Genomic DNA, 26,818 nt, shown 5'->3' with positions numbered 1-26,818 from the left:
TATTATACACATTTTTTTTCTATCATCGAGTTACTCCCCCATTCTCCCTCCTTTGACTTTGAATATACAATTTGCTTTGTGAGTGAGGGAAAAAGAACCCTTGCCCTTGGCTTCCCCCCAGCTGCAAGCCTACAGCAGACACATTTTGGGTGTCAGGAAAGTGAGGCTTACAAGACTGGGATGTGCCCAGAACCACGCATCATAGTGTCTGATGTTGCAGGTGGCCAAAGTGCTGGCTTTGCGGTCAGCGTGGAGCCTACCTGAGAGTCTCTCTCCATCTCTCTCTGCCCCTCCCCCTGCTTGTGTGCTCTCTCTCTCTTTAAAATAAATAATTAATTTTTTAAAAAATGTGGGTGATGAGCTCCCTGTCTTGGGACATAGGGAGTATCAGTTCCCTGGGGAGACTGGAAAGACTAGATGTGAGGAGAACCAAATCACCAGTCACAATGCTTTTCCCTACATTATCCCCATTAACAGATGGGAAAGGTGAGGCCAAAGGAGAGGACATGGCAGGCTCAAGGGCACTGTGGCAGGTCCAGGACAAGATCTCAGTCCTAAGGCCACCCAACCTGGGTTCTCTCCCTTCCACCTCCGTGGTTCTCAGACCTTCCCTGGCCGTGTTCAGTTCCCCTGGTTGGGGTGGGGTGGGGGAATGGCTGGAGAAAGAGAGGGAAGAGAATTCTAGCCTTGTTCCAGCCCCCGCTGGCAGTTGGGGCTGCTTCTCAGGAGGACAGATGTTTCACCAAATGGCAAATGCACGTGCTTTTCCCTGGCTTGGGGAGAAGGTGGGCGCTGAGAAGGAGATGCCAGCTGGTAGGGCCCAGAACCGTAGCCACACCTGAGGGGTTTAAATAGCCACCGCCTTCTCTAGGAGATGCTGGAAGAGAGGCATCTGGGCAGGACTGGAGCGGGAACAGAGCAGCCCATTCAGAACCTGTCACAGCCCTGAGATGAGTGCCTGGCTCCTCCTCCCAGAAAGACTTGGCCCATGCATCTCACCTCCCTGGACCTCAGAGCTGTCACCTGAAAAGTGAGGACTTAAAGCTGACTTTGGAGGGTGCCTGTTGAGGCTGAACGGAGAGAACTAACGAAGTGCCTGACCCATGCTTGGCACCCAGTCAATGCTCAATGCTTGATGGCTGTTGTCATCCCAGCCTCCCTGCCAGGGCAGGAGTCCCTGCTGCAGCATCTTTGGCAAATGGGCCAATTCCCTGCTCTCCCACCTCTGGTGACAAAGGGTGTCATCAACGCCCCCCCCCCCCAAGATGACCCACAGTGTGATGTATTAATTTATTTGCAAGGGACGCCTGGGTGGTTCAGTGGTTGAGCATCTGCCTTCAGCTCAGGGTGTAATCCTGGAGTCCCAGGATTGAGTCCAGCATCAGGCTCCTTGCATGGAGCCTGCATCTCCTCCCTCTGCCTATGTCTTTGCCTCTCTCGGTGTGTGTCTCCCATGAATGAATAAATAAAATCTTAAAAAAAATTTATTTGCATAAACCCTGGGGGTGCCTGGCTGGCTCAGTTGGAGGAGCATGCAACTCTTGATCTTTGGGTCGTGAGTTTGAGTCCCATATTAGGTCTATACCCAATTAAAGATTACTTAAAAACAAAATCTTTAAAAGCACACACACACACTTATTGCATAAACCCCAGAGTCAGACTATGTGTTGGAATCTAGACACTAAGTGTCTGTGTGACTTTAAGGAAATGACTTAACCTCTCTGTGCCTCAGTTTCCCCAGTGTAAGATAGGAATAATAGCAGTACTTCCCTCATAATGTTGTTTGGATCGGTGTCTCTCAAACTTCCATGAGCACACGAGTCAGCCGAGTCAGCCGGGGATCTTGTTTAACCACAGATTCAGATTCAATGGATCTGAGGTGGGGCTTGAGATACTGCACTTCCAGCAGGCGATACAGATGCTGCTGGCCCTTGGACCACATTCTGAGTCTCAAAGGACTGACTTGCCCTGGGAGTCATGGTGACAGAGCCATGGAAGGGTGATGAGTAAGGGAGGGACAGGATCCATCATAGTAGAGCCTCTCCGGCTGTGGTGGGGATGGGGGTGGGAGGAGGCGAGTGTTTAGGGAGAGATGGAGGTCCTGGTTGGGCCAAGGGCTTACCGGGGTCAAAAGGAGGGTGGTCATAAGGGTCCTTAGCTCATGCGGTCCACTCTTACAGATGCAGAGACCAAGGCCCAGAGAGCTGCCCTGCTCAGGCCACACAGCACTCCCACCGGTGGTTCTTCGCCCTTCACCCTTCCTGCCTCCCACCTTGGTGGCCAACAGTCTGCGGCTCTCTGGAGTCTCCTGGCCTGTGTTCTCTTCGAACATCTTGTCCTACCAAGAAGAGGAAAGCACTTAGCCCTGGATCTCCCTGAGAGAGGTCTTTCATACACTAACCTCATTTTACAGATGAATCAACTGAGGCTGAGAGGGGAAGATGCCCCGCCGGAGGAGGCTGGATGCCAGGTGGGCCTGACTCCAAACTTGAAGGCCCAGCTTACCACCTTCACTCCAACTGGTGGGAGCAGGACAAGGCGGCTGTCGCAGTGAACAGGTGAGAGGGCGGGTGTTGGTCCCCAGGGGGGTGATGACAGGGGCAGTGGGTCACTTTGATGGGCTGCTTCCAGCCCCCCGCCCCCCCAGGCTTCTGCCCAGCGCTGGCCCGCGAACCCCCTCCAACCTGGACCCCGCTGTACTAACCCGGGGTACGGAAGGGGGGCCTGAGGGGCGTGCGGGAGGCCCCCCAGGGACTGCGGAGGGGCGGCCGCCGCCGCAGCCCCGGTCACCCCCCTCCCCGGCCGCCCCGCCCTGGGCCCAGGCGCTGGGACGGGCGGGAGGCGGGCTCTGGGGCGGCGGCGCTTCCTGGCTCCCGGGGCTCGGCGGCCGCCCGGCCACGTCACCGCCCGGCGGGACAGCGCTGGCCGAGCGGCGGGAGCGCGGGGCGCGGGACGCACGGGCGGGCGGGGACGTGGCAGCGCCTCGGCCGCCGGGAAGTTTGCCGGGAGTTGGCCGCGCGCGGTGCGGGGCCGCGGCGGCGGCACCATGAACGTGTTCCGGATCCTCGGCGACCTGAGCCACCTCCTGGCCATGATCTTGCTCCTGGGGAAGATCTGGAGGTCCAAGTGCTGCTCCGGTGAGGGTCGCCCCGGGCGGCGGGGCTGGGGGGTTGGGGGGTGCGCCTGGGCCGCCTGGGCCCCCTGCCTGCAAGGCTGGGGTGGGGGGCACCCGAATTTCCGTTTAGGGTGGGGACTTGGCTTGGGGGTGCTTGAAGCTCTTTTTGCACAGCTCACCTTCCAAAGAAAATTTAAAGTTGTACCGAATCAAAGAAGGAGGAGCCGTGGAGGTTATGCACAGGCGTGGGCTTGTGCCTCCAGTCACCCCGGCCCTCCCTACCTTGGCATTGCCACTGTCAGCGGGAAGAGGAGGGAGATGAGAAGGAGGGGACACCCTCTTGCTCCCGCCACCCACTCGCTGGGCTCCGCGGGAGCTGGAGGCCTGCTGTTGTCTGTGGCCTCCCTCAGGCCCCGGGTGGAATTTGGAGATTGGGGGAAGAAGTATGTACACAGGAAGCGGCCTCCAGGTCTCAGGGTCTTCTCTTTCCCTCCCCCAGCAGCCTCCCCTGCCCCTTCCAGACAGCCCCTCAGGCTGGGCCCCCCTCCCTCCCCTGCCTGCGGGTGGTAGGGGCAGCTGTGATGTGGCAGGAGGGACACCAGGCCCGCCCCGATGAGCACGGAGCTGCCCCTGAGCGGAGGCCCAGGGATGGTAGGAAAGTCCTCCTTTGGCTCAGCAGTCTGGATGCCCTGCTGGGGGTCTGGAGAAGTTTCCGGATGGGACTGTGCGTTAGGCCTCTTGCAGCCATCTTTGTCCGCTGGTATTCTGGAGGCGCCCACCCTCTGCTGGGCCCTGGGGTGAGGGGAGACAGAGCCAAGAGCAGGCTGGGCGGGGGGCCCAGGAGGCAGAAAGCAGACGCCCCCCCCCCCCCAAGGCTTCGTGGAGGGAGTGGCTCTGTGCTGATCCTGGAGGCTGGGCAAGGTGTCCCCGAGAAGAGTGTCCTGTGGCCCACAGGTCACAGAAGACAGGGCATGTCCCAGGGTGAGTGGGCAGCCGATTTGGGGGTGGTCTGGAAGGGAGATGAGTGGCAGGAGGCCGAGTGGTCTAAGGTGAAAGGCCTTGTCTGTCAGGCTAGGGAGTCAGGTCTGGGGAGTGATGGAAGTTTGGAGAGCAGGAGAGGGGGCCTGGAGGGAGCTGAAGCGGTGGCCCTGAAAGCTGTGTAGACCCACCAAGAGAGGAGGCAGAGAGCAGTGGGGAGGCTGCCAGCCTGGGAGGCTTGCAGGGGGTCAGGGGTGGGTGCTGGCCGGAGAGTGGTTCTGGACCTGCAGCCCATTCTGGTTTTCCCCATCCCTGGAGAGAGGCACACACGGCCCCTCAGGCCCCGCAGACCCCGCTCGGGGAAGTGAGGCAGGAGCCGCGGGAGGGGAGGAATCTAGCTTGGGTCAGTCCCTGCCCTTCCAGGGAGGGCCCTGAGCGGGATGGGCAACCATGGCCAGGAGGGGGCACTGTTTCCCCAGCCCACTCCCCCAGCAGCGCCCTAGGACCCCCTGACAGAACCGGAACCTCAGAGCCCCGGGCCTGGGGGAGCAGCGGACTTCCTAGAGGTGGGACACTGCCACCAAGCAGCAGTCAGAGCAACCAAGTAAATGATACGGTTTGTTAGAGGCGCTGAGTGCTACGGGGAAGGGCAGCTGGGGGTGGGGGGAGCCTCTGTGTGTGTGTGTGTGTGTGTGTGTGTGTGTAGAGGGGCTGGTACAGGCCTGGTTGGGATCTGAGGAGGTGAAGAGCCTGGATGCCAGTCCTGTCCGCCCCGAGATGCGGAGCCTGGTGTGACCCTCTCTGACTACCCCCTACCCCCTCACAGAGGTTGGAGACTGGGGCTTAGTTTTCCCTCAGCCACTGACTCACCGTGTGACCTCAGACCTCAGTTTCCCCGTCTGTGCCATGGAGGGAGGGCTGCAGCGGGTCCCCTATGTGCTCCGTGGACCTCTTAAGGGGCTGTGGCCAGGTACTGGCTCATGTTCTCTTCTGTGTCCCGGATCTCTGAGCATAGCTTGCTTTGGGTGGAAATTTTTCACTGCTTTCAAAAGAGTATGAAAACCTTTGGTCAAGATTTCCAGGGCTCCTGAGCACTAAGGAAAATGTGAGTGAAGCCCAGGAACCTGGCAGGCTGAGGATGCAGAGAGGGGAGGGGTGGGGGAAGGCCGTGGGGGGCGGGGAGTAGCCAAGTGTCCCTGACCAGAGTCACCTCCTGGACCCTCCTAAGTGGTGCTGAGGACGTCTCTGTGAGGCCTCTGTGAGGCGGGGTCGCAGCAGGCATAGCCCAGTGCTGGCCTCCTAGACTCCAGGCCCTATCCTGGGGGCGGGCTCCTTCACCCACAGCTGGCCCTGCTGCTGCAAGTCCAAGTCCCAGACCCCCAAGGAGGCACTCATGTCCACCCTGTCCCACCTGTGTGAGGCTGCTTGGTTTACAGCGAGGAGTGGGAGGCTCAGGCTCGCCCTGCTGGTGGGAAGGCCGAAGGCGAGCATGGGACCCAGCACCCTCTAGAATGCTGGAGGCTTCAGCGGGCTTCATCCTCAGTCTTTAAAGTGGTCCCCCCCTCCCCAAGGTCCAGCACCAGAGGAATACATAAGGCACAGTTCAGACAAATAAAGGAACCAGACCCTTAATCAGGTTGTGTCATCTCCCGGTGCCAAAGTCCCCAGTTGGTCCATGACATTGAGAGTAAAATTCAGACAGATCACTGGGACTGGAGGGAGAGGGGCAGGGGGACAGTGATGAGCGGTGGGGCCAGGGAGGCCTGTGCAGGACCTCGTGAACCATGATAAAGATTCGAGTCTTTATTTTTTTATTTTTTAAAGATTTTATTTATTTATTCATGAGAGACACAGAGAGACAGAGACACAGGCAGAGGGAGAAGCAGGCTCCATGCAGGGAGCCTGATGTGAGACTGGATCCCCGGACTCCAGGATCAGGTCCTGGGCCGAAGGCAGCAGTGAGCCACCTGGGCTGCCCTCGAGTCTTTATTTTAAGGGCATTTGGGAGCCAGTTAAGGGCTTGCAGTGGAATTTTATTTTGAAAATAACCTGTTGGTTGGTGAGTAGAATGCAGGGCAGGGGATTGGCAGCAGGAAGGACTTGGGGAGACCAGTGGGATCCCTGGGGTAGGGTGCTGGGGGGACGAGGGGCAGGGAAGTGGGGGGTAGTAGTGCTGGGAATACGGAGAAGGAGGAACACGGGGAAGAGACTCAAGGATGGCCCCTAGTTTCCTGGCTCGAGCATGGAGGGGACCTCGAGGGGACCCTAGTGGCATTTTTCAAGGAGGGGAGACAAAAGGAGGGTTTTGGGGGGAGATGATGAGTTTGGTGAGGTAGGAATCTGTAAGTCAGAACTTAGAGGAGAGTCCAGAGCTGGGGCATCCCTGGGGTATGGGACGAGAGGGCATGGGGACAGGGCGAAGCCAGGGTAGCCCTGCAACGATCAAGTGGTGTGGCCAGAGGTGTGCCTGGCCGTGTGGAGGTCAGTCGCAGAAGCCAGGGGAAGGAGGTGGTTCTGAATAAACACCGCCCTCCATGGGCTCTGAGGAGGTTGGGCAAGTGAGGACAGAGTTGACCTTTGGATGGGAAATGCAGGCATCATTGATGGGAGTGGCTTGGTGAGGTGTCCAGGCTGGTGTGGGCTTGTCAGTCAAGCGAGGGGAAAGGGAGGTAGGGCAGGGCTTGCCTGGCCTTGGGCCCACCGTGACGAAGCAAGAGTGGCCAAAGGGAGATCCAGGAGTGTGGCAGCACTGCTTCCTGGATTGGCTTGTGGGTGTCCGTGGGGAAGTGGGAGAAATCTGGATAATGCCCAGAGTTTGGGTCAGCAATGCTATGTCAATGCGAATGTCTTGGTTTTGGTAAATGTTCTGTGATTCAGCAAGATGTCAACGTTAGGGGAAGCTGGGTGAAGGGTACAAGGGAACTCTCTGTGCTAGCTCTACAATTCTGCCAATCTAAGATTAATTCAAAACAAAAAGTTAAAAAAGAAAGAGACCAAAGCGGGTGAGGAGATAGCATGGAAAGGATGGCCCCAGTGCTATCAACCTGATGGGGCCATGTGTGTCACGTGTGTGCACGTGTGTGCCATGTATGTGCACGTGTGTGCCATGTATGTGCACGTGTGTGCCAATAAAGATCTGGGAGGACACACAGTGAGTCTTTGGGATTCAGGTGACTGCTGCTTTTTAATTTATATCTATGTATGATTTTTTTTGTTTGTTTACAAAGGGCAAAAAATGTTATAACTTTTATAACTAAAAAAAAGCATTTTTAACTTTTAAAATTTGGAAAATAAAACAGAATGCTCCTCTGGCCTTGCTCTTTCCTCCACCCCCTCTAGTCTCCCTGATGAATAGACACCTTATAAAGTCTGTGAGTTAAAGAGAAGCCTCCCCACCACCCCACAGCCTCCGTAGAGCCCGGAACCTGGGCAGACATGTGCAGGGGTACTGGGAACTCAGTGTTTGTGCTATTGAGAGGGACTCAAGCGATCTAGTGGGCAGGGGTATTTCCTGACCCTCAGAGAGGGATGGTGCAGGGACAGGGGGCTGTCAGTAAGTGGAGCTGGACACCCTATTAGACCTTTTCAGCTCAGGCTCTGGGCTTCTTGAGGGTCAGTGGGCCTAGGTGTCTGTGTTCTCACTGTCTTCCATCCCCCTTTGGCCACAGGGATCTCTGGGAAGAGCCAGATCCTTTTTGCTCTCGTCTTCACCACCAGGTACCTGGACCTGTTCACCAACTTCATCTCCATCTACAACACAGTCATGAAGGTGAGGGGGTGGTGGCCATGGTGGCGGGGCCTGCCGAGCCCAACCAGCCGAGACAGTGCCCTTGGGAACTCAGGCAGTGGAGGCAGGCAGACCCAGAGGTGAATCTTGACTGTGTTGTGAGCTACTGTGGGACCTGGGCTCAGGCAAGCCCTCTGGCCTCCGTGGATCTCCTTCCCCTCCTCCACAAAATGAAGATAATACTAGTACTTTCCTCAGAGGGTTTAATTAAAATTAACTGAGGTAATAAATGCAAATATACAATAGCCATCACATATATATTTTTTAAGGATTTATTTATTTTGAGACAGAATATGGCTGGGGCGAGGGAGGTTAAGAAGGGGTAGAGGGAGAGAATCTCAAGCAGAAGGCAGACTCCTCGCTGAGCGCAGAGCCCTGTACAGGGCTTGGGCTTGATCTCATGACCCTGAGATCATGACTGAGCCAAAACTAAGAATCAGATGCTTAATTGACTGAGCTACCCAGGTGTCCCAATAGCCATCATATACTAAACAGTCAGTAAAGTTTAGCTAGTATAATCGTTAAAAAATAAGCAAAAAGTCAAACATGAACCCTGAGCTTTCAGAGAGATTATTCATCCAATATCCATTTAACAAGTATTTATTGAGCACCTAACTACGAGCCAGGTACTTGAAGACATTGGAGGCTCCTATTCTCATGGAACCTATATTGTAAGTATTTTAAGTGGGGTGACAAATATTATAACAAGCAAGAAAATCTTTGGTTTGGGATGAGCCTATGCAAATAACTAAAATAGGGTGACATTTCCTTTGATTATTTAAAAAAAAAAAGTTTTATTTATTTATTTTAAGTAGGCTCCATACTGAGCATGGAGCCTGGCATTTGAACTCCTGACCCTGAGCTCAAGACCTGAACTAAAATCAAGAGTCAGATGCTAAACCAACTAAGCCACCCAGGCAGACACCCCATTAAGAAATGGATTTAAAAGCCGGGTGATGGGATCCCTGGGTGGCGCAGCGGTTTAGCGCCTGCCTTTGGCCCAGGGCGCGATCCTGGAGACCCGGGATCGAATCCCACGTCAGGCTCCCGGTGCATGGAGCCTGCTTCTCCCTCTGCCTGTGTCTCTGCCTCTCTCTCTCTCTCTGTGTGACTATCATAAGTAAATGAAAAAAAAAAAAAAAAAAAGCCGGGTGATGTGATAGAGAACAGATAGGAAGCTGTTTAGGGAGCTACCAGGAAGGGCCTGTCTGAAGAGGTGACATATATGTCAAGGTCTCTGTGACAGACGGAACCAGCCATGGGATGATCAGAGGAAGAGCATTCCAACAAGAAGGAATAGCCTGTGTAAATACCCCCCAAGATGGGAACAAGCTTGGTGAATTTAAGGAACAAGCCGGGGAGTCCAGCAGGCAAGAGGTCTGCCATCAGAGGGCTGGGGGAGGGCAGGTGGCGCGGGTTAACAGTTTGGACTTAAATTTTGTGATGGGAAGCTGTTGCTTTGAAGCATGGCCCTGTTTTATAGGATAAACTGAGTATCTCTTGGTTCCACTCTGATGTCTCAGGATCTGGGCCACAGCCATTAGAGGTTATACTGGGATGAGGCATTTTCTGAGCTTTTAATCAGCCCTTCTAGCTTTTTTTTTTTTTTTTTTTTTTTTGAAGCTCTAAGACACTGTGGGGCTTAAACTCATGACCCCAAGATCAAGAGTCACATGCTCCATCCACTGAGCTCCCCAGGATCCCCTCAGCCATTGTAACTCTTTAAGGCCACATTGGTTAGTGAAAGGAGCACAGGTTTCAGTCAGTGAAGTGGAATGTTACTGCTTGGATGTCGGTAACAGAGACTTAAAATAAAAGTTATTTTACGGGAAAAAATAAAAAAGTTATTTTACGGGGAATCCCTGGGTGGCTCAGTAGTTTGGCGCCCTTTTTGGCCCAGGGCGTAATCCTAGAGACCTGGGATCGAGTCCCACATCTGGTTCCCTGCACGGAGCCTGCTTCTCCCTCTGCCTGTGTCTCTGCCTCTCTCTCTCTCTCTCTCTGTGTCTCTCACGAATAAATAAATGAATAAAATCTTTTTAAAAAAAGTTATTTTACGGGTGCCTAAGCATCATGACTCTTGGCTTCCGCTCAGGTCATGATCTCAGGGGTGTGAGATCGAACCCTGTATCAGTCTCCAGGCTCAGGTGGAGTCTGCTTGAAATTCTCTCTCCTTCTGTTTCTCCCACTCGTGCTCTGTTTTTTGTTTTGTTTCGTTTTTAATTTTTATTTATTTATTTTTAAAAGATTTTATTTATTCATTCATGAGAGACACAGAGAGAGAAAGAGAGAGGCAGAGACACAGGCAGAGGGAGAAGCAGGCTCCATTCAGGGAGCCAGACATGGGACTCCATCCCAGGTCTCCAGGATTACACCCTGAGGAAGGCAGCGCTAAACCGCTGAGGTTTAGGCAAAAAAAGGTTAGGCAACCCGGACTGCCCTTTTTTTTTTTTTTTAAGATTTTATTTATTTATTCACGAGAGACAGAGGGACAGAGACAGAGACAGAGGGAGAAACAGGCTCCTCGCAGGAAGCCGCATGTGGGACTCGATCCTGGGAGCAGGATCACACCCTGAGTCAAAGGCAGATGCTCAACCACTAAGCCACCCAGGTATCCCAGCCGCTCGTGCTATTTCTCTAAAATAAATAGATCTTTTCTTTCTTTTTTCAAAAGGAGTTATTCTAATAATATAAAGGTTTATTTTTACTTTACTCATAACATGGAATCTGGGGGTGGGCAGTCCGGGTCTGGGATTGCAGCTCCTTTTAACTTTCTGCTCCATCATCTTTAGTGTGACCAGGACTCCAGGATGTGTGACTCATGCAGTTGCTCGAAGAGCCCCACACTTGGCTTAAGACTTTGCTGTTGCCATCTTGAAATTCAGTTCTTTAGGAGGGCCTGCAAATTATACGGAGTCCAAATGTGACATCTACCCTCAAGGTTGCCTCAGGGTCACAAAATGGTTGCTAGGACTCCTTAAGCATCACATCACATTCTGGGCAGGAAGGAGGAAGAAGGGGAGAAAGCAGTAGGGTGTCTGCCAACTGGGGTTAGCCTTTTGTCAAGAGCTTTCTCCAAACTGTGCGCAGTGACTTTCCCCCGCACCTTACTGACCAGCCTTATCTGCAGAGGAGGCTGGGGGATGTAGTTTTTAGTTGAGCACGTCATCTAATAGTTCCACTTTTTTTTTTTAAAGATTTTATTTATTTATTCATGAGATACACACACATACACACACACACACACACACACACACACTGAGAGAGAGAGAGAGAGAGAGAGAGAGAGAGAGGGAGAAGCAGGCTCCATGCAGGAAGCCCAACATGGGACTCGATCTCCTGTCTCCAGGATCATGCCCTAGGCTGAAGGTGGCACCAAACCACTGAGCTACCAGTGCTGCCCTAATAGTTCCACTTTTAAGGAGGAATCCATAGGAGGATTCTACCTATGTTGCAGGGCTATTGTGAGGACTCTATGAGAGAATGTATGTAAAGGCGTAGATATATCCTCCAAGGCAAGTTCTCTTTCCCCTCCCTATCAGACGTGCCTTTGGGACTCTAGGCGCCTTGTTGGAATGGAAGATGTTCTCTCTGTGGGGTGTTGAACTGTGTGAACTTCAGTCTGAGGTCCTGAAGTCGCGGTCTTAAAGTCAACCCAGAAATAGCAAAGCACCACCTACCTAGTTCATCCCTCTGCCCCCGGGTGTGAGTTGGCCAGCCCTGGGAGGGACTGCAGACCCAGCCCTTGGCATGGCTGAATGAGTTGTAGGAACTTCAGGGAGGCCAGTTTCCCCATTTGTGACGTGAGGAAGTGATCACTACTTCATTGATTCATTCATTCATTCCAGCATGTTTTGTGCCAGGCCCTGAGTTTTAGGGGTTGGGGATTCGGAGGTGGACATGAAGTCATCCTTGAAATCCCCTTCCATAGGGAAAAGAGACTGGTACACAGACATTTGCAGAACCTGGCGGTCATGGGTGGCAGTAAATGTGTTCCCGTGGGGCTATGGTGACACAAAGATTTGCTTCATTCTGGTAAGAAACTAATCTGAAAAAAAAAAAAAAAAGAAAAAAAAGAAAAAAGAAACTAATCTGAGTTTTGAAGTACAAATAGGAGTTCTCTAGGCCAGTGAGTTCCCAGACCAGCGGCAACAGCATCACATAGGAACTTGCTAGAAATGCAAATCTTTAGGCCTACTTGGACCTACTAAATCAGCCACTCTAGGGGCAGGAGGAGAAAAGGTGGCCATTTATGTGATTCTGATGCGCATACAAATTTGAGAACCTCTGGCCTAGAAGGTCAGAGGCCAAACCATAAAACCACCTCATGCTGGAGGGCAGCTACCAAGACTAAAAAAAGAGAGCTTTCCTGAAGGAGTAAGGATCAGCTCATTCAAAGGTTGTCAGTCCTGGTGCAAGAATGCTTACAAGTCACTGAGGCAGATCTGGAAATTTGAGTTTTTAAGAGCTCTGGAAGGCTGGCCACTGCTAAAACCCTGGACAGAGGTCAGGTGTGGTCTTCTACCAGACGCTGTGCAGTAAGGAGAGGCCTGGGCACTTTTAAGTCTTCATGGTTAGTGCCGTTGGTCCTCATCGGAAGCATGGAGTTACTTAACAAAAGGGTCATTAGGGATCCCTGGGTGGCGCAGTGGTTTAGCGCCTGCCTTTGGCCCAGGGCGCGATCCTGGAGACCCGGGATCGAATCCCACGTCAGGCTCCCGGTGCATGGAGTCTGCTTCTCCCTCTGCCTGTGTCTCTGCCTCTCTCTCTCTCTCTCTGTGACTATCATAAATAAATAAAAATTAAAAAAAAAAAAAAGGGTCATTAGCTTCAGAATCTAGGCCAAGGACTCAAAAGAAATAGCCAACACATTTCACTTTGTCCCCCTTGGGGCAGGGCACTAGCCAGATCCCAACTCGGAGTGGCTTGGAAGCTCAGCAAATAGGCTAGATGACTTCATTGATCCCCGTGTGTCTCTTTCCCTTGTCAGGTGGTTTTTCTCCTCTGTGCCTATGTCACAGTGTACATGATCTATGGGAAGTTTCGGAAGACCTTTGACAGCGAGAATGATACGTTCCGCCTGGAGTTTCTTCTGGTCCCTGTCATTGGCCTCTCCTTCCTTGAGAACTACAGTTTCACTCCCCTGGAGGTAAGGGAAGGGACCTGGAATGTGAATTCTTAAAGGTAAACATGTTCCCTAACATCCTTCCTTCTGGATCCTTTGTAGTATCTGGGATTGTGTTCTGGTACAGCTGGGACTATTATTCATATATATTGTCATTGTAAGATTAAAAATTGGTAATAAGCTAATTCACATGCTCCATTAGAAAATGGGCACATCCAAATAGTCCTGTTAGTAAACAAAGCAGGCATTACAGCACCACTTACAGCTACTGGGACCTTGTGTCCCACAGGTGGATACTAGGGCACAGTCCAGGTTGAGATTTCAAATCAGTAGGTCTGGGCTGTGACCCAAGAATCTGAGGTAGCAAACATCTGGAAGTTTTGATGCAAGTGTTTATGGACTGCATTTTGAGAAACTATGGCTTCAGTTACGGCGAGGTTAGACAATAAGGTTTTGCAACAGTTATGTTCTAAATGTTCATGTGATGTTGTAAAAAAGTTTGCTTTAATATTCTAAAAATATTTTTATTCAGAGAGACAGAGGTGAAATGATATACTGATTATTTCCGGAACTTTTTTTCCCCTCACTATATTATTTCAGTAGACATACTATTTTAGTAATTACATTTTTATTTTTATTATTTTTAAAGATTTTATTTATTCATGAGAGAGGCAGAGACACAGGCAGAGGGAGAAGCAGGCTCCATGCAGGGAGCCCGATGTGGGACTTGATCCTGGAACCCCAGGATCATGCCCTGGGCCAAAGGCAGGCGCTAAACCGCCAAGCCACCCAAGCATCCCACTAATTACATTTTTATAAAAAGATGGGCCCCTTCATGGTCTTGATCACTCTCCTCTGCCCACTTTATCTCTTTGGTTCAGATCCTCTGGACTTTCTCTATCTACCTGGAATCAGTGGCCATCCTGCCCCAGCTCTTCATGATCAGTAAAACTGGAGAGGCTGAAACCATTACTACTCACTACTTGTTCTTTCTTGGGCTGTACCGGGCACTCTACTTAGCTAACTGGATCAGGCGGTACCAGACTGAAAACTTCTATGACCAAATTGCAGTCGTGTCTGGAGTAGTACAAACCATCTTCTACTGCGATTTCTTCTACTTGTATGTGACCAAAGGTAGGTGCTAGAACGGAGCAGGGTTGCTGGCACTGGCACAAGGAGTTACCTATTCAATATATGAGGGGATCTGGAAGTGAATGGATTATGCCCCTCGTGGTGCTTTTAATGAGGGAAGATGAACAAGTATTTTCAGGAAACAAACACCATGGAAAACACAATGCAGTTAAGATATATGTACTGTGCATGTGTATAAAGGAGGTAACTATGAGGACATTTGACATATTTTGTTAGGAAAACATGAGACATTCCACAGAATAGCTTATGAAGGAGCCCTGAGATTGGAACCAGGTTGGTGTGACAAAGGACAAAGAGGCTAGTGTGGTCCATCTATAAAGCTGAAGAGCTCAGAGATCAAGCAAAGCTGGAGGTGGGGATGGGCAGGAGGTTACAGGTTTGCATTGCACAGATGGCCAAGTGCAGCCACCAGAGGGTCTGAAGAACCAGCCCAGAGGCTGCTGTGTAGAATAAAAGGCAACTAAAGTAGGAAGACTAGGGATGGGGCAGTTGCAGTTGTTCAATTGGTCACCAGTTTGTGGGCAGATCTCAAGTGAATCAGAAATGGAGGCCAACTGTTTATGACCTAAGGGAAAGGGGGATCAGTAACCAAGATGGGTTGGGGCGGGCGTGTCACTAAGCCTGTAGTTTAACCTGGAATGAAGCTTCCCCCTTGGCTTCAACAGCCAAACACCTATTATGAACCAGAGATTAGAGACACTGCAGTTACAAGGGAGTCTGCAGTGTGATAAATTCTAATTTCATTCCATTTTTTTCTAGTCCTTAAAGGAAAGAAGTTAAGTCTTCCAATGCCCATTTGAGGGCCTGAGATGATTCTACACCTTAACAAGGACACAGAGCAAGCTATTTGAAATGTTCTCCTGGATGACTTGGGCCAAGTGTTAAAATGAGAAAAATGCTTAGTGTGGATTTCAGCAAAGCACTGATCTATCTAGAAGACGTTCTCCCGTCCCTTAAATTATAGCACCAATAAAAAGTTTAGGCCAATTAACACAAGCATGGTGCCTCACATCAACTGTGTATAAAGAAATATTAGGTGCTTAATCCATGGATGGGTCAAATAAACCATTGCTCCCTAAAGTCTTAGCATGACCCTCACGCTAACAGTCAATCCCATCCGGAAAGAAGTCTGTGTATAAGGCAAATGTCCCCAAAGATCAGACTTCAAGTATTAGCATGTTGTTGTGATTTTCACTTTCCAGATAGAAGACTAAGTTTAGGGAGTGATACAGAGGTGATCTAGTCTTAATGGGAGTGAAATGTCATTTTACTTTCAACCTGCCTTCAGGCCATAAGTGAAAGCCAAATTCATTAGCTTTGGTTAGACCTAAGTAGTTTCCTTCCTCACTTTTACAATGGACTTGGGTCTTGCTATAGCTCACAGCAGCTCCACACAGTACTTTGATCCCACCTAGGTGGGTACCGCTACCATGACCACCATTTACCAATAAGGAAACAAATGCCCAAGCCTTTACCTACTAGATGCCCAGCTAGGTGCCCAGCCTTGCTTTGTGACTCAAATTCTTCCATTAAAATCAATCGGTCCCACCTCCCTTTCACATTTTTAGGTGCTAAGGGGATTACTCAATCTGACGTCCCCAAACTTGAAGTAAATAAAAACTGTTAATAAAACTACCACTGGACTATAGTCAGATAATTTTCAAGCAATAAAAAGTTCACGCCTTATTGTCAACAGTGTTTTATTTATACCTACAAAAGAAAACAAGATGGTATCAAAAGGACAATTTACAAACTAAGAATAGTAACATAGCTCTTAGCATCCTGTGCCTGAACATCACACATCTACAAATCTTTCAAGTCTTAACGCAACAGGAATGTGTTCAGAGACCAGCAACACATGAATAGAGCACTGATCCCAAGCAAAAAGCCACCAACCTTTTAGATGAGAGAAGTCCACACAATGAATTGTTAGGGAGGAATTGGGGAGAAGCAGCCCCACAGCTTTATATTGAAATCCTTTCCCTAAATGACTTTCAACCATGACTGCAATAATAACTAGCGTCACATGAGGACTCTTCTGCTCATGTTCTGAAGCAAAGGCAGAACGTGAATTACGAGTGACAAAGAAGCAGAAGAGTTACTCTAAAGCTATATATGAAAGACTCTGCTAGATTTCAGCTGTGCTCAGGCCACAATAGCTTTTGAGATTTGGAATATGCTGTTATTCTGACTTTATGACCACAGCATCCCTGGGGGGAAAAGGGTTGGCAAGCAGCAGACCAAATACCTCTTGCCTACCCAGAGACCTTTCCCACAAAGCTGCATTAAGACCTGCAAGAGAGTAAGAAGGACAACCCTTGTGGTGGCACCTCTGTTTAAAAATAATCAGAATTCTGGTGTACAAAGAAATGTCTACAATGGACTGGTCAATGCTTAGACCAAAAAAAAAATAATAATTTTTTTTTTCTTTTTCAGGGGTGAGGGGGCACTTTGGTTCGAAAGCACAGAGCAGTTTTGCCAAATTTTCCTGTGCCTACCATCCTCCCTCAGCCTCAACTTCTCGAAGGGGGAAAAAAAGAGTATAGTTAAAGAAAAAGTGTGTGTGGGGGGATGGGGGACAACAAGTTCTCACATGCGTACATTTCAGCTTATGCTGACAACCTACCTGTATGTTGCACATTCAACCATACTTTTCAGAACCCCTCAGAAACCATCCCTTTTCTCTCCCTGAAGAATTTTTTAAAAACAACAAAACAAAACAAAAAAAACCTCAAGTATTTAGATATTACAAACCAGCAAGCACCCTCAGTCCTTAGCCAAAGGATGCAGTGGAGCCTTCCCCCTTTAACTACATTGTTAACCAACAATACCAGTAACAGCATAAAAAATTAATAGTCCAACACTGGATATGGAAGAGGGTTCTGGGGTCGTCTGATCTCCTTGTCCTGTCCTGTTACAGTGAACACACAAGAGCAGAAAATCCTTTCTAGGCTCATGTGCTATAGGAAGTCTCAGTAAAACAGTATCACTACTGGAAGGGGACGAACTCACCTACCTTCAGGAGGAAGAAAAGTGAGGACGTGGGCTTAGTCCTCTGTAACTTTTCTTAAGCACTACCTACCTGTAAAAAGCTGAGTGCAAAAGGATGCTGAAGAAAATTTGCATCCAAGAGCTGTTACAAAGCACTGCAGAGAAGAGTATGAAGAGAATTAAGAGCTTTCTTAACAGACCCCAAAGGTTCTTTATTCAAGATAATTTGGCCAAAAGGGCTGAGTAGCTAGCAAAGAGGTGCTTTTGTATTCTAGCTCTACAACTGAGATATAAAGAAAATTTGCCACTGAGTATATTCGGTTTATAATTAAAGGTGGTTTTTACACTGTAGGTGGATGCATACTTAACTGGTTATTTAACTAACTGGTTAATAAATTTTCAGTGAGCATTTATGTTCATTCTGCTCAGAGCAGCTATCTAGTTGGAAAATGAATTTCACAGATGGTCCCTGGTTATGTGGGGAAGAAAAATAGGCAGCTTCCACCTAGATGCTGAGAGGCTACATTTAACCATTGCAATAAACACTTGGGGTTTTTAATTTAAAAGATACACTTAAGAAACTCAGACTCAGCAATTCAATGTCTAACCTGACTAAAATGGTTATTTTTCAGTAACTGGGAAGGGGCAAGGTGGAATATAAGGGAGACAAAACCAATTAGGAATTTTTTTAAACTGTCAAATGCACTTAAACAAGCAATCAGCCAAAATGACAATGGCAAAGCATTGTCTTAGAAACTCATCAGGCCTGAGGAACATTAAAAAGCATTACAGAAAATGTGCAGGGAATTCCCTCTTGGTTTTCTAACCCAGTAATGAGAGCAATCTAAAGCACAGATGCCATCTTCTTCTGCAGAATTCAACCCTCTACCCTCCCCCCTACCCCAACTCAGGACAACAACAAAAAAATGGGCTCCCACAAAAGGGCCTAATACCTTACTTTTTCTTTTAAGATGAAAAATAGCTCAAGTATCCTCAACATGCAAGAAGTTGGGGAAAAAAAAAAAAATCTCTTCCAGTCGGCTATATATATATGTTTTTTTACAAAATCTGTTATTACAGACTGGATCATTTTGGCGGACAGAAGAAACCTGGCAGTGAATTCTAACTAATCTGCATGAAAGACAAATCACAATGGTTGGGAAAAAAAATAAAAAAGAAAAAGAAAGAAAAGGGGAAGAGAAAAAAAAGGGGAAAGACAGCGTTCCTTTAAATGTAGTAAGTCTGCACAAGTCACTACCACTTGAGTGGTTTCATTTACGTGAAGGAGGAGGGGGAGGAGGAGGAGGGGGGTATTGGTAGGCAGTCTGCCCCATGTAACCTATCATATTGGTAGCTCCTGGAGGCTGTGCAAACTGTTGTGACATCAGTGGCTGTGGCTGCTGCCCAGACCGGCCTATCCCACTAAACTGCTGGCTAGAGCTCTGTGAACTTCTCCCAGTTGAGGTGGTGCTACTAGCCCCATAAGTGCCAGCGCCATATTCTTGGGCTGTATAGCCACTGGTGCCATAAGCAGCTGCCCCATAGGTGCCTTGACCATAGGTGTATTGGCCTGCTTGTGCTCCAAAGGCAGAATTTGGACTTCCATAGCCACTGCCGTTAGCATAACCGGCTCTATCGGTTTCACTACGATCCCGATAGCTCGCAGAGTCTCTCCGGCCACCATCCTTGACTCCTCGAAGCCTCCGGTCACACTCATCCTGATACATCAGATTGGGATTGTTGGCTGAAGAAGTGGTCCGGTATCGAGAACGACCTCCTAAGGGGAAGACACGAGGTATCTTTAATGCCAGATACACAATCCAAATGCAACCAGATGTAAAAACTCTACAACACAAAAGTATTCAATGCTCTTTGTTGATCTTTTAACTAGGCCAGCCTCCAAATTACTTTAAAACTATACCCATAATCTGATTCTTTAATAGCACATATTCAGAAAAAATGGTGAATATTAAAGGTCATTCAACTTGTCACCGTTTTAGGTCCTTTTTCCCTTTGAGGATTTACTGAGAAATACAATCTTCAAAATGCAGGAACAATGGTAGAAAAGTTTAGGTGACTTACCACAAGTTAAAGAACAAAGACAAGCAGCTAAGTTCAGATTACCCTACCAGGACCCTCTACTAGTGGGTTCTCTATGTTGTTTTGTGGACCTAAATGCATCAGAATTACCTCACAAGCTTTAGGATCCTAGGTTCAATTCCAAACCCACTTAAAAACCAAAAAACTTGTTATTTTAAAAACTTCTTGGGTGATTTTAATGGCTTCAGCATGCAATAAGTTTGGGACAAAATAATTCCAAACTGGTATGGTAGTCAAGCCCTGATCCAAGTATATTTGCAACTATCCAATTTTCAGATCCATTAATTATGCCTGTTTCTACTACCATAAAATGGTGTAAAATTACTCATCTCTTCACCTTAAAAACTGAAAACCTAATATACTACACTAAGGCTTTTGAAGGTATTAAAAGCAATCAGAATTCAGCTTAATTCTGAACATGTACCATGTACTTCAAAACACAAAGGCCAGTTTTATAATACTGCCTATGGAAATACTGGACAATCTCCACAGCCCCCACCTCGCAACCTTCAATATGGGCTTACTTAAGAGAGACTATGAAAAACTAGTCATCACTGTCCTTTGTTATTAAGCAACATACTCAAAAGCTTTCAACAGGACTTAAAAAACAAAAAGATACCTTGGTAGTACCTGGAAAACTCCAGGACTTACCCTTACCCCCTCCTCCGCCGCCTCCTCTGTGGTCCACCAACTGCATCAGTTTTGGGTTGATAGCCTGGTTAGCCTCTTCCAGCACTTTGATCAGCTCTCTGGCCTGCTTTAGGTTCCCTGGGGTGAAGAAGGTGTAGGCGGTGCCCTTGTTGGTGCTACGGGCTGTTCGGCCAATACGGTGCACATAATCCTCTGAGCTGTTTGGATAGTCATAGTTGATCACAAACTTGACATCTTCCACATCTTCAAAGCCAACGATGAGTCAGTGTGCAGGTTGATGTAGCAGGGAAAGAGAAGGTAAAGGACATGCCAACAACAGGTGGGAAGCACGAATGCAGATGACAGCAAGAGGAAAGAAGACTAAGTTAGTAACCACACTGAACATGAACAAAAAAAGACTCATCCCAACAGAGTAAAAGAGGATGAATGATTCTTGGGACATGCACAGGAAGTGGCATCTTTATCAACTGTAAAATCCTAAGGGAATCCCATCCAACCATCCAAACTCCTGCCTCTTCTTTATTTTAACCAATAGACCGGCAGGAATCGTATCCAATTCCAGCTCCTTTTCCAAACTGGAAATGTAGAAGCAAAGTGGTTACCACCGATAAGGTACAAGGTCAAATTACTTCTACTCTGTTGGGAGAAGCCTGGCAAAATCTACCAGTAATATAACAAACTTACCTTTAAACCAGTCACAGAGCAAAATGAAAAAAGAAACTTCATATACTTTATTACTACATTTTCAAGGAGATTTAATTGAAATATTTAGATTAAAAAATGTTTTGCTCTTGTATTTTAAAAAACTGATCAGAGGCAAAGTTAAGTACACACCTATTTTCCTTTGCAAAATTATCCAAATTATCTTTCCCCTTTTAATTACCGCAAGAGCACATTACACTAAAATTTCACTGTACTACCAAGCCCAGCTCTGCCAAATAAGGTTTGTTTTTTTTTTTTTTCTCAACTCAAGGTTATTTCAACTCAGTACTTGCTTCAATTATCAAAGATGGTCTACATAACCTGGGAAATTAAATAGCCAAAGAGGGTGGGAAAAACCATGAAACCTTGAGACACTTTAATGTTCTATCCACTGCTGGGAATTGGGTTGAATAACCTCCTAATGCTTAAAGTATGTAAATGTTAGTGTAATGCTTTCAGCTAAATGTTTATTTTTACCTACTTAAACAAACAAATCTATTATAACAAAGAATCCTAATGTTTTGTGGAAAAAAATCTGCATTTTACAAAGAATATTCAGAAAATATCCTAGATAAAACACAGATTTTTGTGATATAAATAATTAAAAAACATTCTCTGTTTGTTACCAGACCGATGCACACTCCCTCCTCCTTTGGGAAACCGCTGCAGCCGATCCCGTCTCTTTGCCTTTTATTTTTGGCGGCCTCCTTTCGAAAACTCCGCCTTCTGACACGGGACCACTGGAGCGCGGGGAGCATGCATCAAGGGTCCGTGGCAGTGAGAAGTCCCCACACACGCTCGCTCTGTGAACTGGCTTAGATGCTTCTCTGTAGCCCCATTTGGTTGCCAAGCGCCGGAGAACCTGGGTTCGGGTAAAAATTTCAGGTCCTCCAACGCCTCCCCCAAGGATAATTGGGGTGATTGTAGAAAAAAATAATTAATAAAAAAATGTAAGTTACATCCAAAGGGTCAGACTGCATCTATTGCCCAGACTGGATTAATTTCAGGGGAAAGGGGAGATGATTAAAAAAAAAAAAAAAAATTCAGCTGTTGTTAAAGGGCCTGTGAAGAAAGGGGCATTATGTCTGTTTCTTATTACAATAAAGGCTCCTCAGTCTTTACTGACCCCTAAAGTCCTGAAATCACACCAGAAAGACGAGAAGGCAGTTATCACAGGGGGCAGCGTGAGTCTCCGGCTAGAGTCGTTGATGCAACAAAGGAAAAACAAAAAGGTACGGGGCCAGGATGGACGGAAGATGGGGGGATGGGAAATTATGCTCCACAGCCACATCTTCAGAGCTAGGATAATGCTCCTTAGTCCCATGGTGTCTGACCACGAGCAGTAGAGCAAGTTGAAGGACTGCAGTGAATGCACAGCTGTGTGCTTTCCTTGCAGAAAGCATGGAAGACTGGAGTCGGCAGTTCAGAAACTAAGACTTGGGAGTATCTCTGGAGGGGTTCAATAAGGGACAGACATGGTGCCAGTTCTTCATACTAGAAAGGGTGTCCTGTGTGTATACACATAGAGCTGGCTGAGGACACATAGGAGCAAGCGCAGAATTTGGTTTTCTCCAGTCAAGCCTGCCCTGATGTTATTTGTGCACTGCCACAATATTATCTTGTTGCCTTTAGAGAAGATGCCGTAGCAGGGTAAGAAACTGAAAAGTTCATGTTTGGGCTAGCTGCCTAGGATAACAACTTTTTGAGTGACAAGCCCTATGACATGGCCTGGATATCCAATCGCTAACTGGGAGGGACTGAAACTAGCCAATAGGCTCATCTAGAGCTGCTTCGGGCCGATGTAGATTTGCCTCGGCCATGTACTGAGTGAGCTGCAGCTGATATCAAAGCTTCTGTTAAAAAACAAAACAAAATAAATTTCAATACTTTTTAGTTTCACAGTGTGTAGTTTCAACAAAAAAAAAAAGGAAAAATTAAAACTATCCCAGTGGAAAGGGAATAGTGGCTTCCTGAGGATGACTATCATAAAACTATGGGAAGTGAAGAACTTACCTGAAGGGAACATTTAAGAGGCCATCGCTCGACAGGAAGTGAAAAAAGGCCTGGTGACTCAGCTGAAAATTGCACCCCTGTCTGTGAGGTAGAAGCCTTCACTTTCCAGGATCTTGTAGGACCTTGGTCAGCATTCTGCCATTTTGGTGGGTTTTCCCCCTCCTTTTGATTTTTATGAGGCAGCAAACAAAGGGGCCCAAAACAAGCACTGATGCTGAGTAACAAGAAACAGACTCAGGTACCTTCCCTCTCCCCGCACTTGCATGAGTGGGGGTGGGATGAAGAGTCTAAGTCATTCTAATGGTAGCCAATTGATTTGGTTTAGAAATGCAAGGGGGAAAGGAACAAATATTTTTAATTGTCTAGGCAAGATGCACAAAGAAGCTACCAGCACATAGCAAGCCTGTTTAAAAACCACCATTACTGAAAGCTTTTGTGTAAACTGCTTTCAGGCCTCAGCCTCTTCTCCCAACAGGCCCAGAGTTCTAACCGCACAGATCCAGACATGACCTCAGAGGGCAGAGACAATTTTCAGTCATGGCTGCAGGTCACCACCTCTGAAGGAGGGAATGATGAGTGCAATGTATAAAAAGCTTTCACTCCTTTGTATTCCAGTTGAACATTTATCCTCTTTATGTTAAGTATTACAAGGGAATATGGTACTTCTCACCTTACTAGGCAAGAAATTAAATATGTCAATTTTGATAGAAATGTCATCTTTTTTTAATTTAAAGTTTTGAGTTATACCTGTTTACCTCAGAATAATGGGATAAAGTACCCCAAGATAGTTCTATATAACTCTTAAATTATAATGGGTGGAAAACTCCAAAAGAACACGAGCTTCAAATTAAGTTCTTAAATTGGAAGACAGCACACCGATAATAGGAACACGGGTGGGAAGAGGGGTAACTGAGTGTCCATAATAATTTTACATCAGTAAATAAAATTGGGCAATGTAGATTTAATTGCTGAATGATAACATACTTATAGACTTATTAAATCCCAAGAATACATTATGTTAGCATTCACAGAATTGGACCTCACATACACATCTAGCACAAATAGATGCTATAGGGAGAAGAACAATTGTGGAAACCAGTTTCTAATAGCTTAGGTTCAATTAGGCTCATTCTACAGCCAGAAAATAGAATAAAACCAAGAAGCAGCTGAGCTGTTCAACTGAATGTCTCCTGTCCCCTCTAAATGAACAGTCATGCCTAGGCCTTGCTGAAGACCAAAGCCTGTTTGTCAGGAGCAGGAAGAGACTTTGAAAATAAAAGGAAAAAAAAAAAAGAAAAAAAAAAAAAAAAAGAAAACCACAAAAAAAATAAATAAATAAAAAAATAAACAGTTGTGGGGGGGGGGAATCACGCTTTATATTCTTCTCTTTTGAATATTTATCTAAACACACATATATACAACTCTAATTTGAAATGACAAACAAATCTTTAAACCAAAAGATACATATACCATTGACAGAGACACCTATCTATACAAACCTAGCCCACGGGAGGCTACATCTGTGGCAATGAGGATGGGAGCCTTTCCTGAACGGAACTCTGTAAAACAAGCATAGTACCACAAAAGTCAAGTTACCCAATCAAGGATAAAGTATTATCTTTATAAAATAACCATGCAAACATTCCTAGCTATCTGGCCTTTTACTCTACCATGTTCAACTTCAAATAATGGTGCCAGAACATAACAAGTTCTTAAAAGATTAAATTCAAGGGAAATAGTTCTTCTATGAAAATCTTTATTATACTCACTTTAGCATATGAACAACAGACAAGAAGCTACCCCTAATAATCAAGTACTATTAAAATTGTATAACAATTTGAAACAAAATTAAAACGAGCTAGAATTTTTTCCCCTTAAATTATGCATAACCGTGAAATGAAATAAATTTACTTTCCTAATGAAATAAAACCAAAAGTAGCAGGAGAGGAAACAAGTTTAAAAGATGTGGAATGAAAGGAGAAACCCTACTTTCTTCTGTGAAGTAACAGGCAATATGTATTAATCTTTGCCCCCAGGTCCTGGCCGTGAGTTCCTAAAACCCTTGTACACAGAGATGCTAGGAGAGCCTTTTATTCTTAGTCTTTGACCTTGCCTGGTTCCTGACACAGAGACCCCAAGTCCCTCAGAATTTCCTGAATGATTAGAGTGTCTTTTGTGCTGAGGCATTGCTTGGTGGAATCCCGGAGAACTTCAGGATGGGTTATCACAGAGACCAAGCCATGATTATATGAGCTTGGAACTTTCAGCCCTACGCCCTACCCTTGGAGAACGGGAGAGGACTAGAGATTGAATTAATAATCAATCAGGCCTATACTATGAATGAAGCCTGCATAGGACTCCACGCGTAGCGCAGTCAGCTTGAGATTCTCTTGCCCTCTCCCCCCTAACTCACGTGCACGCTTGCTCTCAAATAAACCTTTAAAAAAAAAAATCCCAGAAGTATAGGGTTTGGGGAACTCTCTAGGCTGATGAACAGTCTATAAAGACAAGACCTTATTAAATAAAAGGTAGTCTAAATTATAAAAAAAGTGTAAAGAGCCAGCATTAGTGACTTTCAAAGACAGTAGAGATATGCTAAAAAATGTCCCTACTAGTCAATTAACTAGAGCAGAGCTAGGCAAACTCTGGCCTATGCATCAAATCTAGAAATACTATTTTTACTATTTTATTGCAATACAACCAAGCTGATCTTCACATATTGCCTATGTCCATTCTTTTTTGCCATAATGAGAGCCAAATGACTGACAGAAATTCTGTGACTGTGACGATACACCGTTATCGTCTGTAAAGCAGAAAATATTTACTTCTTGATCCTTTACAGAAAGTTTGCCCATCCCTAAAATAGAGTATGGACAATATTTAGTTCTTAACTCACCATTAAGTACCCAATCTCTTTCAGGTTGACTCTTGTCTCCATGGATACACATAGCTGGCCAACTGTCAGAAGAAAAATGACCAATATTTCAGAAATCTTTAAAAAAAAAAGAGAAACTAAACTTTAAAAAGAAGAACTATCACACAGAATTGTGAAGGTTTATTAGGCTACATGAATAGATGACTGTGTCCATCCAAAGAGTAAGGTGCATGACGGGCATTATGAAATATACAATATATATAATACCAATTTAGAAATTCCTACTAAACTATAAATATAAAACCTGAAGCTAATTACCTCAGTGCTGCACTCACCCATCTCTGCGCATCCTTCGAGTGAGGTCATCACAGCGTCTCTTTGTCTCTACAAATATTATTGTCTTATTTTCTTTCTCAGCCATTATTTCCTCCATGAGCTGGATCAACCTGAAAACAAGACCAGCAAAAATGCATTCAGATAAAATCTCCCCACACATTATGTAAAAGCTATGTATACAATATTAATTCCTCAAAACTACAGTACTCTTTTCACATTATCTTCTATACAGCTGTTAACTATCTGAACTGGGATTTAATTCTAAGAATCCAGTACCTCGCTTATAACTACAATATTCTGGAGAATGAGATAAAGAATGGATAGCTGGTAAGCTAGTAATGCTTTTAACATTTTTTGGCCCTCAAAAAATTTCAGGCTTCTTCAATGCTTTAATTTTGGGAGGATTATCAGGAAAAGTTTAACAGCATTATCAAAACAGTAAAATCCCTCTTACTTGTGGTCTTTTTCACTTTCCATGCAGACATCCACAATCTGGAGGATGTTGTGGTTGGCACTCAACTCCAGATTGCCCACGTTGATCTGGGTGTAATCACGAAGGAAATCCTCTGCAAGCTGTCTTACTTCTTTTGGCCAGGTTGCGCTCCACATCAATGTCTGCCTATCAGGCTACCAGGAGAAGAAAGGCTTTCTTTTAGGCTAAGGAACTGTGACAGGAAATGGGAATAAAGACAGTGTATCATCAGTTTTACACACCCTGATTTGGTCAACAATTTTACGGATCTGAGGTTCAAAGCCCATATCAAGCATCCTGTCAGCCTCATCCAGTACAAGGTAAGTACAACGGCGAAGATTTGTCTTTCCTGACTCCAGGAAATCTATCAGGCGCCCAGGAGTAGCTATACAGATCTCAACACCTGTAAAACAAAACCAAAGATATAGCCAACTAAGAATTCCTTATACAGTGTCCAAGCCTCAGCAAACTAAGAAGCACCAGCTCTGATGGTTGCATTCAATACTGGAGAGCACTAACTA

The 26,818-nt window shown here is 46.5% G+C and overlaps 2 protein-coding genes across 5 annotated transcripts in view; one reads left to right on the top strand and one right to left on the bottom strand.

The window, feature by feature from the left end:
* The window catches only part of KDELR3 (KDEL endoplasmic reticulum protein retention receptor 3), a 21,264-nt gene extending 2,996 nt beyond the window's left edge, over window positions 1-18,268 (top strand). Inside the window, exons 3-8 of one of the 3 annotated variants that reach the window (XM_077914527.1) lie at window positions 2,414-2,558; window positions 3,615-4,096; window positions 4,552-4,697; window positions 5,109-5,198; window positions 7,762-7,862; window positions 12,871-12,896. In XM_077914527.1, the coding sequence (XP_077770653.1) occupies window positions 2,464-2,558; window positions 3,615-4,096; window positions 4,552-4,697; window positions 5,109-5,198; window positions 7,762-7,860 (912 nt within the window). In that variant the 5' untranslated portion in view covers window positions 2,414-2,463 and the 3' untranslated portion in view covers window positions 7,861-7,862; window positions 12,871-12,896. Of the gene's footprint in view, window positions 1-2,413; window positions 2,559-2,939; window positions 3,138-3,614; window positions 4,097-4,551; window positions 4,698-5,108; window positions 5,199-7,761; window positions 7,863-12,870; window positions 13,030-13,886; window positions 14,140-14,916 lie in introns of those variants that run through there. The other 2 variants (XM_077914529.1, XM_077914528.1) reach the window with 2 other exon arrangements.
* DDX17 (DEAD-box helicase 17) overlaps window positions 18,186-26,818 on the bottom strand; it is an 18,379-nt gene continuing 9,746 nt past the window's right edge. The window contains exons 7-13 of one of the 2 annotated variants that reach the window (XM_077914505.1): window positions 26,540-26,700; window positions 26,280-26,452; window positions 25,825-25,935; window positions 25,511-25,572; window positions 24,114-24,173; window positions 19,900-20,142; window positions 18,186-18,925 (exon numbers count right to left, since the gene is read on the bottom strand). In XM_077914505.1, the coding sequence (XP_077770631.1) occupies window positions 18,420-18,925; window positions 19,900-20,142; window positions 24,114-24,173; window positions 25,511-25,572; window positions 25,825-25,935; window positions 26,280-26,452; window positions 26,540-26,700 (1,316 nt within the window). In that variant the 3' untranslated portion in view covers window positions 18,186-18,419. The remainder of the gene's footprint in view (window positions 18,926-19,899; window positions 20,143-24,113; window positions 24,174-25,510; window positions 25,573-25,824; window positions 25,936-26,279; window positions 26,453-26,539; window positions 26,701-26,818) is intronic. The other variant, XM_077914506.1, reaches the window with a different exon arrangement.

Source organism: Canis aureus, chromosome 11 (genome assembly GCF_053574225.1).
Source record: "Canis aureus isolate CA01 chromosome 11, VMU_Caureus_v.1.0, whole genome shotgun sequence".
NCBI classification, from domain to species: domain Eukaryota; kingdom Metazoa; phylum Chordata; class Mammalia; order Carnivora; family Canidae; genus Canis; species Canis aureus.
The sequence above is the reverse complement of the archived record's forward strand: the minus strand, read 5'-3'. Positions and strand labels throughout refer to the sequence as shown.